This window comes from Callithrix jacchus, chromosome 7, assembly GCF_049354715.1.
Source record: "Callithrix jacchus isolate 240 chromosome 7, calJac240_pri, whole genome shotgun sequence".
NCBI classification, from domain to species: Eukaryota; Metazoa; Chordata; class Mammalia; order Primates; family Cebidae; genus Callithrix; species Callithrix jacchus.
This window is the reverse complement of record NC_133508.1, coordinates 10,281,506-10,299,872: the sequence shown is the minus strand read 5'-3', so window position 1 is coordinate 10,299,872 and position 18,367 is coordinate 10,281,506. Positions and strand designations below refer to the sequence as shown.

At 50.6% G+C, this 18,367-nt stretch overlaps 1 protein-coding gene across 1 annotated transcript in view; it reads right to left on the bottom strand.

The window, feature by feature from the left end:
- PITRM1 (pitrilysin metallopeptidase 1) overlaps positions 1-18,367 on the bottom strand; it is a 68,656-nt gene that overhangs the window by 7,187 nt on the left and 43,102 nt on the right. The window contains exons 15-21 of the mRNA XM_002750010.7: positions 6,429-6,545; positions 4,862-4,994; positions 3,414-3,534; positions 3,225-3,301; positions 2,824-2,989; positions 2,426-2,526; positions 913-1,033 (exon numbers count right to left, since the gene is read on the bottom strand). Of these exons, the coding sequence (XP_002750056.1) occupies positions 913-1,033; positions 2,426-2,526; positions 2,824-2,989; positions 3,225-3,301; positions 3,414-3,534; positions 4,862-4,994; positions 6,429-6,545 (836 nt within the window). The remainder of the gene's footprint in view (positions 1-912; positions 1,034-2,425; positions 2,527-2,823; positions 2,990-3,224; positions 3,302-3,413; positions 3,535-4,861; positions 4,995-6,428; positions 6,546-18,367) is intronic.

The following is an 18,367-nucleotide window of genomic DNA, read 5'->3' as shown; positions in this document are numbered from 1 at the left end:
TCCCATCTCCACAAAAACATTTTAAAAATTAGCCAGTCATGGCAGTGCATGCCTGTAGCCCCAGCTACTTGGGAGGCCAAGACTGGAGGATCACTTGAGCTCGGGAGGTCACCATAGCTAGGCTGCGCTACTATAATGGCGCCACTGCACTCCAGCTGGGGTGACAGAGTGAGACCCTGTCTCAAAAAGTCAAAAACTAAAGAAAGAAAGAATAAATGAAATAAATGAAGAAAATTTTTAAATGAATTTTCAGACAGTCAAGGAAAAGGTTGCCTTGTTATATGGTACAAAGAAAATACTTTAAGCTTTCTTTCCTCCTGCACTTTCTCGTCATAAATCTGTCAAATCAAGGGGACATGTACAGGACAGGGAGACCACACCCAGAAAAGAAACAGGGACACACACACCGATGGAGAAGGCATCAGAAACATCCTCTGCAAAATCTACACCATCAACCTCCCTCACTGACATCCATGAACTGGATTACAACCCTCTTTGTAAATCAATCACATTTATTAAATTAGTTATCACTGACATAACTGTTCTAGAGACAAATCCATGGATTCATGAGTCAAAGAAATAGCAGTGATACAGCCTTCTTCAGGCCACGGTTTTGGGCCACTCCTATGCCGGAGTAACCCTACTGAAGTCTTTCTTCCTATTGGACTACTTGCTGCAAGGCACAGAGTGAGTCTAGAATCTAAGGCCACACCGCAGGGTCTGAACTCACTTTACTGGGCCAACACTGGACAAGACACTAATCCTCCTGAACCTCAGTCTCTTCATGTGCATAACGAGGGATATGAATAACCACATGCTGGATTGTTCTGAGAACTGAGTTAATACACGTAAAACCCAAGAGCTGCCCCTGCCAGGGGATCACTGGGCGCCAGTGCCACCATCAGTGCATACCTCGACCACGTGTGGACGCACAGGCCTCCGTTCCTTCTTACTTCGACCAATGTTTCTAAGGAAGTTTTCTACCACTTTTTCTGTCTCAGCCATCTGCTGAGGAGTCGCATTCACTGAACACCTGTTTGAAAAGTTATATATACATAAAACCATCCTTAGAAAAAATAGTTTTGTGATTCATCACATTTTGTATAAGCAATTCAAAAATAAAAATGTTTATAAAAAATAATTTCAAAGATGTTAAAAGAAACAGTAGCCAAATGTAGAAATGCAGCCACCTTCCTGCTTTGCAGTGCTTCGAGTTACAAAGAAACTTCCATCTAATAAAACTGTCCAGACACAGACAGCCTGAGCCTCTACAGTCTTCTTCTTCCGAAGAGCAAAGAAAATACAGAGATTATTAAGATCTGCTAACATGCCTTCAGAATTACACTATCGAAACACTGACAACTTTTAAAATTACTGTCCAACAGTCATCTATTTGAAAATCTGAACAGGTTTTTAAAGCAGAAAATCATAAAGTGCAAAAAATTACTACCATGCTTTCAAAGTTACATAAAAATAGAACTTTTCCAAATTCTGCAGAATTGCAAATACAATCATATAAAATCTACTTGAACCCTACAGTATATTGACAAAGTTTGCATTTTTTTCCTTCTGGCTGTAAATCCTAAATTTATTCTAAAGAAACAGCAGGTACCATTATATCAATATTAACTATATTTCCAGGCACGTATGCTACCTTGTAGATATTCTTCCTTTTATTCCTCACAATAAACCGGCAAAGGAAAGTTTTATGGAGGAGGAAGCAGAAGGCTCAGGTGGGTCAGCTGCCCAGGACCGCCTGGGTGCGAGGTGAGTGCTGGCCCAGCACTGGAAGCCAGGCCTAACTGAGCCCAGCGCCCAGCGACCCCAACCACCAGGCCCCAGCTCTGGCCACCCACAGACTGCCCTGTAGAATCTGCCAGGGATTCTCAAGACATGACTGGGGAAAAGCACCAGGACTCTCTGAAGGAGGACATGTTTTGTTAAGTACTGACGAATACGTCAATGTCACTGACAATAAGATCTGAAAATAAACAGTTCATCATGCTTCAACTTCATTCACGCTCACAAACCTGAGGGCATAGGGCCGACTGCAGGTATACAACTGAGCTGCCAGATGTTCTCCTCAGAGCATCACGTGACTTTAGAAGAAAGAACACTTGTACTCTGGTCTTGAGCAAGCCCACCTTTACAGATCTGGCGTTTACCAACCATTTGCTGTGGAAGCAATAAAACTAAGTATTCGCCCTCAATCTATTTGCAGTTCTAGAGCAGAACTACCCTGTGTTCTTTCCCATCTCCAACTTTTAATAAGCTTAAAATATTTTTTTATTTACTAGAACACTTGACTTCTACAATAAATTCTATAATCTATACCTCTACCAAGTACTCTTTCTTGAAGTTCCTGTAACAAGTGAAAAATACCTAAAAACTACACTTAATTATTTAAAAACAATCACAAACGCACCTCATATTATCACCATTTAACAGGTGCTTCTTGATACGAGGGAGCTTCCTCAGAATGGGTTTGATGTCTGTCATTTCTGCAATCCTCTTCATCAGCCGCACCTGAAACAGAGGAAGCTGGTTCAGCCAGAGGCCACGAAAGACCACTCAGTGTGAGCCAAGCAACCATGACATCAGAACCCTGCTTGAGCAGGGGCTATGTGTGTGAGTGTATGGCTTGAGAAGGGCTGGAATGGGGGTGCAAAGAGGAAGATGAGTTAAAACTAACCAACTTTTCCCTATATTTGGTCAGTTAGAAAGTTAGCGTTTCTGAGACGTTAATGTATTCCCAAAGAAATCAGCAACTCTGGAACATGTGGCTAAAACCAGAGTCACACAGGTTCCTTCCAGGCTTCCCACCTGGTCCATCCCACTGAAGGCCTCCCGCAGGTCCCCTGCAGGCGTGAGGGTCCTGCCGGCCCTGATGGATGCGTACAGGTGTCCGGAGTCGGGAATTCCATTGGCAAGCTCCTGGGCGGTCATCTTCACCAGCACTTTGAAGTGTTCTTCTTCTTCAAAGCACGGGCTAGGGAAAAGGAAAAGAATACATCCCTGGAGACCTGTGCTTCATGCCCCTTCAGTATCATGGACAGTTTTCAGACTATTTTACCAACCTAAGAAACTTTCTAAGTCCATATGAATTACAAGTAATACCACTTGGAAGTCAACAAGCAACACTAGTAAAACTGTCTACTTTAAAGGACTTCAAACGAAGATGTCTGGCACAGCCCAAGAATGGACAACTCTTCAAATGCAGTTACTTGTTAAATATTTCACTCCAGAGATGCATCATATCTGACAGGTTTCGATCCAGGCAGTGAGAGGAGAAAAGCACACCCTGAAACACAGAAATCACAGAGGAAGAATGGAATTAGGGGCGAACTGAACAGTAACAGAAAGCCACTGGAGAAAAGCTTCACCACAGCCGTCATCTGACAGTGACAGGCTACCTGCTCGTAGGTGTCCATGTGCGAGTCGTCGGGGAGCACGTGGGGAGAAGCACTCATTCCTCCAGTCTTCAGTTCTATCTGCTGAGCCTGCTCCCGGTAGTCAAGAAGGCCGCAGCCCAACCTGACAGGAGAGAGGCATGCCCTGATTGCAAGGCAGTCTTGACTGAATCATTTTTAAAATTGTGCATCTTTAAATACAAGCTGCTTACATTAATTCAATAACTACAGCTCTGCCAACCTCTTTACACTTCCAAGGTCACAAAGCAGGAGCGCTCTCTGGCCTCTGCCCTCAGGAGTTCACGTGCTCTCTCCCCCAGGGAGACACCAGCTTCTCATGCCTAAGAAGTCAGTGTCCAGGGGCACAAGACACTTTGGGTGGCCAGTTTCTGCACTAAGAACAACACTCTAAAACATGCATTTCCAGGCGTAATCGTCTAAAAAAAAGTTTTATGAATACCCTCTACTCTTTTTGCCCTCAACCCTGATACATACTTCCTTTGCTCAAATGTCTCGTAGCCTAGCAGGGGAGTCTGAAGACTAAACACCAAGTTTTTAAGAAAAGCATTTTCGTCTCAGCACTCATGCTTTTGAAAGAAACATACTAGTGATACTGCTAATGCCAGAAATAATTAACTTAGTCAAGGGAACAACTGTGAGGTGTTTCCTAAACTGCTGCAAAAGGATGAGCAGTGGCCCTCTATTTAAAAAGAAAGCCAGGGGCCTTTCAAAACCCTGAAGACACTTTTCCATCTGAGCAGATCCTCAGCCAGGGTGCAGAAGGCATCACAGCCAGGTAGCTTTCTGCAGCACGCGGACAACTTCATCACCACGAAGCGAAGACGCCGGATGCTCTCCAGGTTGGGCAACGGCCCCTGAAGCTGGCTGTAGGGTTCCCTGTCGCCTGATTTTCCTGGATAGGAACGGAAGCCCACAGCCCTGTCTACTGCTTGGCCTGCAACCCTCAACCTGGCAGAGCAGGGCAAAAGGACAAGTGGTGATGTGAGCACTCGGGTGTGTGTTTCCAGATCTGTGCACACACCACCTAGGGAGGATGCCAGCAATGCAGAGTCAGCTCGGAAGAGCAACGCAGGCAGCAGGACAGCTGTCCCCAAAGCAGCCCTGGGCCACACTACACACTGAACTACTCACACTTTCAGATTAAACAATCATTCCTTGCCAAATCGTAACAGATTCGTATGCTGAGATAGAGATCTACAAGCATCTCCTTATATTATGCCACAGATTCATAAATATTTCAATGTACTATAATAAGAAAATGTTACTTTCATAAAAACAAATTCTAAACCAACAAATTGTACACTTTACTTACACACTAACACTGTGAAGTTGTGACTCACTGAAGGAAATTCCCACTGATGCATTACAACAATAGAAAAATGCACACAAAGCAGATATTAGTAAGACACAGGGCATGCTGCGACTCGTACTTGGTGAGGACGCTGCAGAAGAGGGGCACGTAGGGCCTCAGCTCCTCAGGGAGGGTGTTCAGGCTGCAGAAGGCCCGGAAATACACCATGCCATTGGTCGGCTGGGAGCAGTACTGAACAGGGATATCTCCAGCTAAGAAAACAAAAGGGATTTAATGTTTACTGTTGCCAGTACAATTTTAACCATTTGTAATATTTAAAAAACAATGCTACTGCTTTTCAAGAATGGAAATTTAAGACTTAAGAGTTTATGTAAATTTCCCTGTTGCATTTTCATGATTACATCTGGAACTGTCTTCAGTAGTAGAGCAACCCCGCTCTCCAAAGATGGGAAAGGAAGGACAGAGCCACGACCTGCTGGTCTCGTAACTGTGAGTTCCAGCAGGTGCGCCCGCCTCTCTCCACCCCACCTTCCTTACCCAACCTCTCCCTGACAACCAGAGAGAACTCCAACCAGGTCCCCCCAAGGCCCCTGGGCCCACATCACACCCGTCCTCAGCACTGCTCATCTTCCCCAACAGGCCCTGCCACCCGAGGGCTCCAAACAAGGCTCCTGGTGCCCCTCCTCAATCCTCCTGACCTCTCGAGGGAAGGGCTAGGCATTCAGCTTTGTATGTTCCTACCTAGCAGAGTGCCTCAGACCAGTGGAGAGACCAAGGCATGAATGGATGTCTCAATATTACTCTCACTCATTCTTTTAGTGAACACTTAATGAGATTCAGGACATAAAAATCGCAGGGGTTAACAGATCAGAGGGATGTTTGCCTTGATTCTCACATGTGCACACACACGCGAAAAGAAATCAGAGAGAGACACAGTGAGTGCTGTCAGAAGATAAAAATGGGCTGGAGATGCTTCACAGGACACAGGAATGATCAGGGTGAAATCCCATCCCCATCCTTGAGGTCCAAGTGACAGCCATGCTCCCCTCAGCTCAGTAACATCCGGCCACACCCGCTGGTAAGCTCAGCATCAACACTGCCCCAGGTAAGATTACCCTAGAGATGCCTCTCCTGCTACCAGCCAGGAGCCAGAGAAAATGGAGTTGCCCTGAGAACTCAAAAGCAGTGACAGACACAGAGCAAAAATTACCATGGAATGAAACGCACCACAGCCAAGAAATGCCAGGACAAGGCAAGGGGATGAACATGGCCTCCGAATCCCTTTCAACTCAACACCCACCTTCTCGAGGCACTCTCGTCCCTTGGCTTCCTCTCTCTATGTGGACAGCAGGGTAAACAGTTGGGACAAGGGGCTCTGAGGATCCCTCTATTTTTAAAACTGCACTTAATACAGTCACAGCGGAACCCAAATCCTCATGATTCTAGAAGCAACAAATCAGAGTGCCCTATCAAACCCACCCTCAGGAACACACACATAGGCTCTTACTGAGTGAAGGAGTCTACGGCCACTGAGAATTAAAAAACTAGGCATAAGACATGCAGAGGCCAAGACTATGAGTGAGCGGGGAGCACCTCCGAGATGTAACTCTACTGCTGCTGTGAGGAGTGACGTTTCACTCCACAAAGGAACCCGAGCCCCCATGAAAAGCAGTGTTCACAGGGACCTGTCAGGACCACGTCCAGCTCCGTTGCAGGGATGGTGGGCTCAATGTCTGAAACCTTCAATGCTGGCAGGCAAGAGGCATCTTGAGGTTTGCTTTGCCGTGTCCGTAATTCTAAACCTAAAAAAGAAAAAGGAATATTCAGGACCATAATGAAAAGGGCTGATGCAACTTATCTCCTCTCTGCGTTATCTTACACCCAGAATTAGCCACCCATGCAAAGTGTGGGGAGTACGTGAGCACTGTGGTTTGCAAAGCACCTCCTATTTCCAGGCTGACCAAATTGAGAGGCACTAATGACCTGCTTAGTGGGTAGCACTCTCCCTAACTCTGATTCTTCCATTGCGGAAATTCTGTGGGGGAGTGGTGGTTTGCTCAAGCTACTTCCCCTGTACCCCTGTCCAGAGTTTACATTAAATAGATTCAACTTGTTTTTACAGTTTACAAACCATTTCTTGATGGACTGAAATTTAGTAATCTTTATATTTGTTTTCTTTTTGTTTTGAGACTGGGTCTGGCTTTGTCACCCAGGCTGGAGTGCAGTGGTACCATCTCAGCTCACTGCAGCCTCTGCCTCCTGGGCTCAAGTGATCCTTCTGCCTCAGACTCCTCAATGAATGGCTGGGTCTACAGGGCACATCACTGTACCTGGCTAATTAATGGTTTTATTTTTTGGTGGTGTTTTTTTTTTTTTTTTTTAAAGAGATGAGGTTTTGCCATGTTGCTGAGGCTAGTCTCGAACTCCTGGACTCAAGTGATCCTCCCACCTCGGCCTCCCAAAGTGCTGGGATTCCAGGCGTGAGCCATGGCACCTGCCCCATACTCGTTTTCTATTGTTTCACTTTCACTAATTTCAACAAAAGACTTAGGCGATCGAATACATCACACAAATTACAGTGGTGCTTAGAAATACACTTCCTGGGCCTGACAGCCCGTTAGTCAATGAGGGAGGCAGCTCATTCACAGGGGACTCCACTTAGCCACAGTCTACGAGGAGGAGCCACAAGATCCAGGCGTGGTCCCAGCCCTGATGGCCATCAGTGGAACAGCTTCATGATGCAACACTGTGCCAAGCAGGTACACAAATGCATTACGCCACAACTCACAGGGAGGCCTGTGCTGAGTTCCCGCTTTAACTCACAGTCCCACAGAGAACACTCCTGGTGTCTGCCGGGCTGACCACCCCCATGTTCCACTGCCACCCTCTGAAATTCCCTGAGGGCGTGCTGAACACTTAGACAACGGGCCTTGGGGCACAGTGAGCAACTCAGCAGTGTTGTCGTTCACGGGTGCCTCACTGCAGGCTCCAGCTCTTCCACCCAACTCTGGAGCTGCAACTGCCATCACCACCCCTGCTCCCGACAACACAGAGCTCAGACCTCCTGGGCTTTGCAGGCCTTCCCGCTCCTGTTCACCATCTAACATTCTGAGTTTCCTGACCTCATGTCTCGTGGAGGTTTTCTAATCTATGGTTGCGCCACAAAGCTCCCTCCTCGCTCTTCTATGACCTGGTTTCCCCCAGGATCCCTGGGCCCACCTGCGCTAAAAGACACCACAGCTACCCTGACATCCCGGTGCTCCTTCTCTGAACACACTCACTCACAGTCAGTGGAAAAAGCCTCTGACACGTCCTTTTTCCTTTCAGCACACCACACGCTCCCTGATGGTGGAAGCTTCACCCCTTCACAGTGCTTAAGACACACACACACTAAAGTACATAGTTTCCCATTCACCTTTCCTGCACTGTTGTCCTCTACTGACTGGTTTTTAATTCAGAATCCTACCACTGCCGTGCACGCTTTAAGACTTACTGACCTGAAATAACCATTAAATGCACTAGCACGGTCTTCCTTTAAAGGAGCTCTGCCGCGAATGTGTGAAGGGAAAATCTGCAGTATGAGCACTGCTCACTCACCTACTGGGCTGGACTGTAGCATACTGGATTTTCTTAAAGCTCACCTCTGAGGCCAGGCCATGAATAGGAAGTAATTTAGAAAATGTACAATCTGCTGCCTACTCATGGATTTATTGTGTGTGCTCACAAATAACTTCAATTAATAGTGGGAAGATTGGAGCTTGTCAACTATCACAAAACAGAGCTCAATAAGGGGGAAAAAAGATTTTTAAGGTTAAAAAAAACAAACAACAGAGCTTAAAATAGTTATCTCTAAACAAGAATTCAAATACAAAGAACAGGTTTCAAACTGACATTAATTCTTCTTTTACTATATTGTTACTTCAAAATTGGCAAGATCAAAATGCAATCACTTATCTTCTACCTAACGTCCACTCTTACCTTCTGACAAGCCTGACAATTTCTCACAGAATCCCAGTCCAATGAGCTTTTTTGGCAGGAAAAGTGCATGTGTGTATGTGTTGCATATATTTTTAAGAGGCGTTATTAATACGTAACCTATAAGCGTTGATATTCACAATTGTAAAGCTGTAATTCAGTGAGTTCTGACAAATGTGTCAAGTTATGAAGCCACCACGTCATAGTACTGAGCCTGTCTGGCACCCCCCTACTCTCCCACACGCCACAGTCAACCACATCCCGACTCCAGGCCTCAGCAACTTCTCATCTCTCTGTCCCTGCAGCTTGGCCATGTCCAAGGCTTCCCATGAATGGCCTCAGTCAGTATGTCACCTTGCGCCTGGCTCACTTCCCTCTGCAGAAAGCTTTGGAGAGGGACCAGCACCAAGTGTGCATCATTGCTGTGTTCCTTCCCAGCTAGTGGCATTTTTTCGTGGAAAACTGAGTTGTTTCAAGTTTTGTGCGGACACGTGTTTTCATTTCTCCTGAAGGAATGTTAGGAGCAGGGCTTCCTGGGTCCACGCATGTTGGGAGCAGGGCTTCTGGGCTCATGCGTGTTGGTGGGCACTGAGAGAACTATAATGCTGTTTCCTAGGTGGCCGTGCCAATTTTTCCTTTGGCAGCATGTAAGGGACCCCCCCTGCCTCTCAGGATTGACATTTGGTGCTGGCAGTATTTTTTTAAATGCTAGTCATTCTAGTAGGTGTAAATGATATATCACCGTAGTTTAAATCTGCATTTTTCTAAGAATTATGATATATTTCCCTAAGTGATGAGATTATTTTCCACGTAATGATTTATGTGCCTATTTGCCATTAGGATCTCTTAGATGGTATGTGTCAAAATCTTTTGCCCATGTTTTAACTGGGTTGTGTGTTCTCATTACTGAATTGTTTGTTTTTCATATATTCTAAATACAGTCCTTTATCAGACACTTTTGCAAATGTTTCTTCCCAGAGGCAGAACTACCTCTGAGATCCACGTGGCTCCTTCTCTCCTGTGGCGTCCTCCCTGCCTTACCTCTGCGCGGCCACTCCCCTGCTGCCACCAACCCCGCTCTCACTTTTCTCTTCACTCCAACCACCCCAGCCTAGGTTGTCACGTCACGCTTAGGTTTCTAATTACATCTCAGAAGTTTTCACTATTCAATTTCTCAATTTTTCTTCAAAACTATCCTGAATGAGACTGCTGTTACGCTGCTAATGGCAGTTCTCCTGCCTTAATACATCAAGCACCAGCGTGCTGCTCCCCATCCTCCAATAAGGCCCTCCCCAGGGCCTCTGGGTGGCCTGTCTCCCCCACACATGCTATGCTCCCTCCATGCCCACCGCTCCACCATCCCGAGTGGGCACACCATTCTGTGTGCCCCATGCCTGTCCCACAGAATCCTGCTGCTGCTTCGCGGCTGGCACACACGCTCTGTGCCTGAGACAGGACTCTTCTAACACACAGCTCTCACTGTCCACACTAAACACAGGCCATGCCCGCTACACCTGGGACAGGCCTCTTCCAACACACAGCTCTCACTGTCCACACTGCACACAGGCCATGCCATCTACACCAGGGACAGGCCTCTTCCAACACACAGCTCTCACTGTCCACACTGCACACAGGCCATGCCATCTACACCAGGGACAGGCCTCTTCCAACACACAGCTCTCACTGTCCACACTGCACACAGGCCATGCAATCTACACCAGAAACAGGCCTCTTCCAACACACAGCTCTCACTGTCCACACTGCACACTTTCCATGCCATCTACACCAGGGACAGGCCTCTTCCAACACACAGCTCTCACTGTCCACACTGCACACTTTCCATGCCATCTACACCAGGGACAGGCCTCTTCCAACACACAGCTCTCACTGTCCACACTGCACACTTTCCATGCCATCTACACCAGAGACAGGCCTCTTCCAACACACAGCTCTCACTGTCCACACTGCACACTTTCCATGCCATCTACACCAGAGACAGGCCTCTTCCAACACACAGCTCTCACTGTCCACACTGCACACTTTCCATGGCATCTACACCAGGGACAGGCCTCTTCCAACACACAGCTCTCACTGTCCACACTGCACACTTTCCATGCCATCTACACCAGGGACAGGCCTCTTCCAACACACACCTCTCACTGTCCACACTGCACACAGGCCATGCCATCTACACCAGGGACAGGCCTCTTCCAACACACAGCTCTCACTGTCCACACTGCACACTTTCCATGCCATCTACACCAGAGACAGGCCTCTTCCAACACACAGCTCTCACTGTCCACACTGCACACAGGCCATGCCATCTACACCAGGGACAGGCCTCTTCCAACACACAGCTCTCACTGTCCACACTGCACACCGGCCATGCCATCTACACCAGGGACAGGCCTCTTCCAACACACAGCTCTCACTGTCCACACTGCACACAGGCCATGCCATCTACACCAGGGACAGGCCTCTTCCAACACACAGCTCTCACTGTCCACACTGCACACTTTCCATGCCCCCTACACCAGGGACAGGCCTCTTCCAACACACAGCTCTCACTGTCCACACTGCACACAGGCCATGCCATCTACACCAGGGACAGGCCTCTTCCAACACACACCTCTCACTGTCCACACTGCACACAGGCCATGCCATCTACACCAGGGACAGGCCTCTTCCAACACACAGCTCTCACTGTCCACACTGCACACAGGCCATGCCATCTACACCAGGGACAGGCCTCTTCCAACACACAGCTCTCACTGTCCACACTGCACACAGGCCATGCCATCTACACCAGGGACAGGCCTCTTCCAACACACAGCTCTCACTGTCCACACTGCACACAGGCCATGCCATCTACACCAGGGACAGGCCTCTTCCAACACACACCTCTCACTGTCCACACTGCACACAGGCCATGCCATCTACACCAGGGACAGGCCTCTTCCAACACACAGCTCTCACTGTCCACACTGCACACTTTCCATGCCATCTACACCAGGGACAGGCCTCTTCCAACACACAGCTCTCACTGTCCACACTGCACACAGGCCATGCCATCTACACAAGAGACAGGCCTCTTCCAACACACAGCTCTCACTGTCCACACTGCACACCGGCCATGCCATCTACACCAGGGACAGGCCTCTTCCGACACACAGCTCTCACTGTCCACACTGCACACAGGCCATGCCATCTACACCAGGGACAGGCCTCTTCCAACACACACCTCTCACTGTCCACACTGCACACTTTCCATGCCATCTACACCAGGGACAGGCCTCTTCCAACACACAGCTCTCACTGTCCACACTGCACACAGGCCATGCCATCTACACCAGGGACAGGCCTCTTCCAACACACAGCTCTCACTGTCCACACTGCACACAGGCCATGCCATCTACACAAGAGACAGGCCTCTTCCAACACACAGCTCTCACTGTCCACACTGCACACCGGCCATGCCATCTACACCAGGGACAGGCCTCTTCCGACACACAGCTCTCACTGTCCACACTGCACACAGGCCATGCCATCTACACCAGGGACAGGCCTCTTCCAACACACACCTCTCACTGTCCACACTGCACACTTTCCATGCCATCTACACCAGGGACAGGCCTCTTCCAACACACAGCTCTCACTGTCCACACTGCACACAGGCCATGCCATCTACACCAGGGACAGGCCTCTTCCAACACACAGCTCTCACTGTCCACACTGCACACAGGCCATGCCATCTACACAAGAGACAGGCCTCTTCCAACACACAGCTCTCACTGTCCACACTGCACACCGGCCATGCCACCTACACCAGGGACAGGCCTCTTCCAACACACAGCTCTCACTGTCCACACTGCACACAGGCCATGCCATCTACACCAGGGACAGGCCTCTTCCAACACACACCTCTCACTATCCACACTGCACACTTTCCATGCCATCTACACCAGGGACAGGCCTCTTCCAACACACAGCTCTCACTGTCCACACTGCACACAGGCCATGCCATGTACACCAGGGACAGGCCTCTTCCAACACACAGCTCTAACTGTCCACACTGCACACAGGCCATGCCATCTACACCAGAGACAGGCCTCTTCCAACACACAGCTCTCACTGTCCACACTGCACACAGGCCATGCCATCTACACCAGGGACAGGCCTCTTCCAACACACAGCTCTCACTGTCCACACTGCACACTTTCCATGCCCCCTACACCAGGGACAGGCCTCTTCCAACACACAGCTCTCACTGTCCACACTGCACACAGGCAATGCCATCTACACCAGAGACAGGCCTCTTCCAACACACACCTCTCACTGTCCACACTGCACACTTTCCATGCCATCTACACCAGGGACAGGCCTCTTCCAACACACAGCTCTCACTGTCCACACTGCACACAGGCCATGCCATCTACACCAGAGACAGGCCTCTTCCAACACACAGCTCTCACTGTCCACACTGCACACTTTCCATGCCATCTACACCAGAGACAGGCCTCTTCCAACACACAGCTCTCACTGTCCACACTGCACACAGGCCATGCCATCTACACCAGGGACAGGCCTCTTCCAACACACAGCTCTCACTGTCCACACTGCACACAGGCCATGCCATCTACACCAGAGACAGGCCTCTTCCAACACACAGCTCTCACTGTCCACACTGCACACAGGCCATGCCATCTACACCAGGGACAGGCCTCTTCCAACACACAGCTCTCACTGTCCACACTGCACAATTTCCATGCCATCTACACCAGAGACAGGCCTCTTCCAACACACAGCTCTCACTGTCCACACTGCACACAGGCCATGCCATCTACACCAGAGACAGGCCTCTTCCAACACACACCTCTCACTGTCCACACTGCACACTTTCCATGCCATCTACACCAGAGACAGGCCTCTTCCAACACACAGCTCTCACTGTCCACACTGCACACAGGCCATGCCATCTACACCAGGGACAGGCCTCTTCCAACACACAGCTCTCACTGTCCACACTGCACACAGGCCATGCCATCTACACCAGGGACAGGCCTCTTCCAACACACAGCTCTCACTGTCCACACTGCACACAGGCCATGCCATCTACACCAGGGACAGGCCTCTTCCAACACACAGCTCTCACTGTCCACACTGCACACTTTCCATGCCATCTACACCAGGGACAGGCCTCTTCCAACACACAGCTCTCACTGTCCACACTGCACACTTTCCATGCCCCCTACACCAGGGACAGGCCTCTTCCAACAAACAGCTCTCACTGTCCACACTGCACACAGGCCATGCCATCTACACCAGGGACAGGCCTCTTCCAACACACAGCTCTCACTGTCCACACTGCACACTTTCCATGCCATCTACACCAGAGACAGGCCTCTTCCAACACACAGCTCTCACTGTCCACACTGCACACAGGCCATGCCATCTACACCAGGGACAGGCCTCTTCCAACACACAGCTCTCACTGTCCACACTGCACACAGGCCATGCCATCTACACCAGGGACAGGCCTCTTCCAACACACAGCTCTCACTGTCCACACTGCACACAGGCCATGCCATCTACACCAGGGACAGGCCTCTTCCAACACACAGCTCTCACTGTCCACACTGCACACTTTCCATGCCATCTACACCAGGGACAGGCCTCTTCCAACACACAGCTCTCACTGTCCACACTGCACACAGGCCATGCCATCTACACCAGGGACAGGCCTCTTCCAACACACAGCTCTCACTGTCCACACTGCACACAGGCCATGCCATCTACACCAGGGACAGGCCTCTTCCAACACACAGCTCTCACTGTCCACACTGCACACTTTCCATGCCCCCTACACCAGGGACAGGCCTCTTCCAACACACAGCTCTCACTGTCCACACTGCACACTTTCCATGCCATCTACACCAGGGACAGGCCTCTTCCAACACACAGCTCTCACTGTCCACACTGCACACAGGCCATGCCATCTACACCAGGGACAGGCCTCTTCCAACACACAGCTCTCACTGTCCACACTGCACACTTTCCATGCCATCTACACCAGGGACAGGCCTCTTCCAACACACAGCTCTCACTGTCCACACTGCACACTTTCCATGCCATCTACACCAGGGACAGGCCTCTTCCAACACACAGCTCTCACTGTCCACACTGCACACAGGCCATGCCATCTACACCAGGGACAGGCCTCTTCCAACACACACCTCTCACTGTCCACACTGCACACAGGCCATGCCATCTACACCAGGGACAGGCCTCTTCCAACACACAGCTCTCACTGTCCACACTGCACACTTTCCATGCCATCTACACCAGGGACAGGCCTCTTCCAACACACAGCTCTCACTGTCCACACTGCACACAGGCCATGCCATCTACACAAGAGACAGGCCTCTTCCAACACACAGCTCTCACTGTCCACACTGCACACCGGCCATGCCATCTACACCAGGGACAGGCCTGTTCCAACACACAGCTCTCACTGTCCACACTGCACACAGGCCATGCCATCTACACCAGGGACAGGCCTCTTCCAACACACACCTCTCACTGTCCACACTGCACACTTTCCATGCCCCCTACACCAGGGACAGGTCTCTTCCAACACACAGCTCCCACTGTCCACACTGCACACAGGCCATGCCATCTACACCAGAGACAGGTCTCTTCCAACACACAGCTCTCACTGTCCACACTGCACACTTTCCATGCCATCTACACCAGGGACAGGCCTCTTCCAACACACAGCTCTCACTGTCCACACTGCACACAGGCCATGCCATCTACAGCAGGGACAGGCCTCTTCCAACACACAGCTCTCACTGTCCACACTGCACACAGGCCATGCCATCTACACCAGGGACAGGCCTCTTCCAACACACAGCTCTCACTGTCCACACTGCACACAGGCCATGCCATCTACACCAGGGACAGGCCTCTTCCAACACACACCTCTCACTGTCCACACTGCACACTTTCCATGCCATCTACACCAGGGACAGGCCTCTTCCAACACACAGCTCTCACTGTCCACACTGCACACTTTCCATGCCATCTACACCAGGGACAGGCCTCTTCCAACACACAGCTCTCACTGTCCACACTGCACACAGGCCATGCCATCTACACCAGGGACAGGCCTCTTCCAACACACACCTCTCACTGTCCACACTGCACACAGGCCATGCCATCTACACCAGGGACAGGCCTCTTCCAACACACAGCTCTCACTGTCCACACTGCACACTTTCCATGCCATCTACACCAGGGACAGGCCTCTTCCAACACACAGCTCTCACTGTCCACACTGCACACTTTCCATGCCATCTACACCAGGGACAGGCCTCTTCCAACACACAGCTCTCACTGTCCACACTGCACACAGGCCATGCCATCTACACCAGGGACAGGCCTCTTCCAACACACACCTCTCACTGTCCACACTGCACACAGGCCATGCCATCTACACCAGGGACAGGCCTCTTCCAACACACAGCTCTCACTGTCCACACTGCACACAGGCCATGCCATCTACACCAGGGACAGGCCTCTTCCAACACACAGCTCTCACTGTCCACACTGCACACTTTCCATGCCATCTACACCAGGGACAGGCCTCTTCCAACACACAGCTCTCACTGTCCACACTGCACACTTTCCATGCCATCTACACCAGGGACAGGCCTCTTCCAACACACAGCTCTCACTGTCCACACTGCACACTTTCCATGCCATCTACACCAGGGACAGGCCTCTTCCAACACACAGCTCTCACTGTCCACACTGCACACTTTCCATGCCATCTACACCAGAGACAGGCCTCTTCCAACACACAGCTCTCACTGTCCACACTGCACACAGGCCATGCCATCTACACCAGGGACAGGCCTCTTCCAACACACAGCTCTCACTGTCCACACTGCACACAGGCCAGGCCATCTACACCAGAGACAGGCCTCTTCCAACACACAGCTCTCACTGTCCACACTGCACACTTTCCATGCCATCTACACCAGGGACAGGCCTCTTCCAACACACAGCTCTCACTGTCCACACTGCACACAGGCCATGCCATCTACACCAGAGACAGGCCTCTTCCAACACACAGCTCTCACTGTCCACACTGCACACTTTCCATGCCATCTACACCAGGGACAGGCCTCTTCCAACACACAGCTCTCACTGTCCACACTGCACACTTTCCATGCCATCTACACCAGGGACAGGCCAATTCCAACACACAGCTCTCACTGTCCACACTGCACACAGGCCATGCCATCTACACCAGGGACAGGCCTCTTCCAACACACAGCTCTCACTGTCCACACTGCACACTTTCCATGCCATCTACACCAGGGACAGGCCTCTTCCAACACACAGCTCTCACTGTCCACACTGCACACTTTCCATGCCATCTACACCAGGGACAGGCCTCTTCCAACACACAGCTCTCACTGTCCACACTGCACACAGGCCATGCCATCTACACAAGAGACAGGCCTCTTCCAACACACAGCTCTCACTGTCCACACTGCACACCGGCCATGCCATCTACACCAGGGACAGGCCTCTTCCAACACACAGCTCTCACTGTCCACACTGCACACAGGCCATGCCATCTACACCAGGGACAGGCCTCTTCCAACACACACCTCTCACTGTCCACACTGCACACTTTCCATGCCATCTACACCAGAGACAGGCCTCTTCCAACACACAGCTCTCACTGTCCACACTGCACACAGGCCATGCCATCTACAGCAGGGACAGGCCTCTTCCAACACACAGCTCTCACTGTCCACACTGCACACAGGCCATGCCATCTACACCAGGGACAGGCCTCTTCCAACACACAGCTCTCACTGTCCACACTGCACACAGGCCATGCCATCTACACCAGGGACAGGCCTCTTCCAACACACAGCTCTCACTGTCCACACTGCACACTTTCCATGCCATCTACACCAGGGACAGGCCTCTTCCAACACACAGCTCTCACTGTCCACACTGCACACTTTCCATGCCATCTACACCAGGGACAGGCCTCTTCCAACACACAGCTCTCACTGTCCACACTGCACACTTTCCATGCCATCTACACCAGGGACAGGCCTCTTCCAACACACAGCTCTCACTGTCCACACTGCACACAGGCCATGCCATCTACACCAGGGACAGGCCTCTTCCAACACACACCTCTCACTGTCCACACTGCACACAGGCCATGCCATCTACACCAGGGACAGGCCTCTTCCAACACACAGCTCTCACTGTCCACACTGCAAACTTTCCATGCCATCTACACCAGGGACAGGCCTCTTCCAACACACAGCTCTCACTGTCCACACTGCACACTTTCCATGCCATCTACACCAGGGACAGGCCTCTTCCAACACACAGCTCTCACTGTCCACACTGCACACAGGCCATGCCATCTACACCAGGGACAGGCCTCTTCCAACACACACCTCTCACTGTCCACACTGCACACAGGCCATGCCATCTACACCAGGGACAGGCCTCTTCCAACACACAGCTCTCACTGTCCACACTGCACACTTTCCATGCCATCTACACCAGGGACAGGCCTCTTCCAACACACAGCTCTCACTGTCCACAC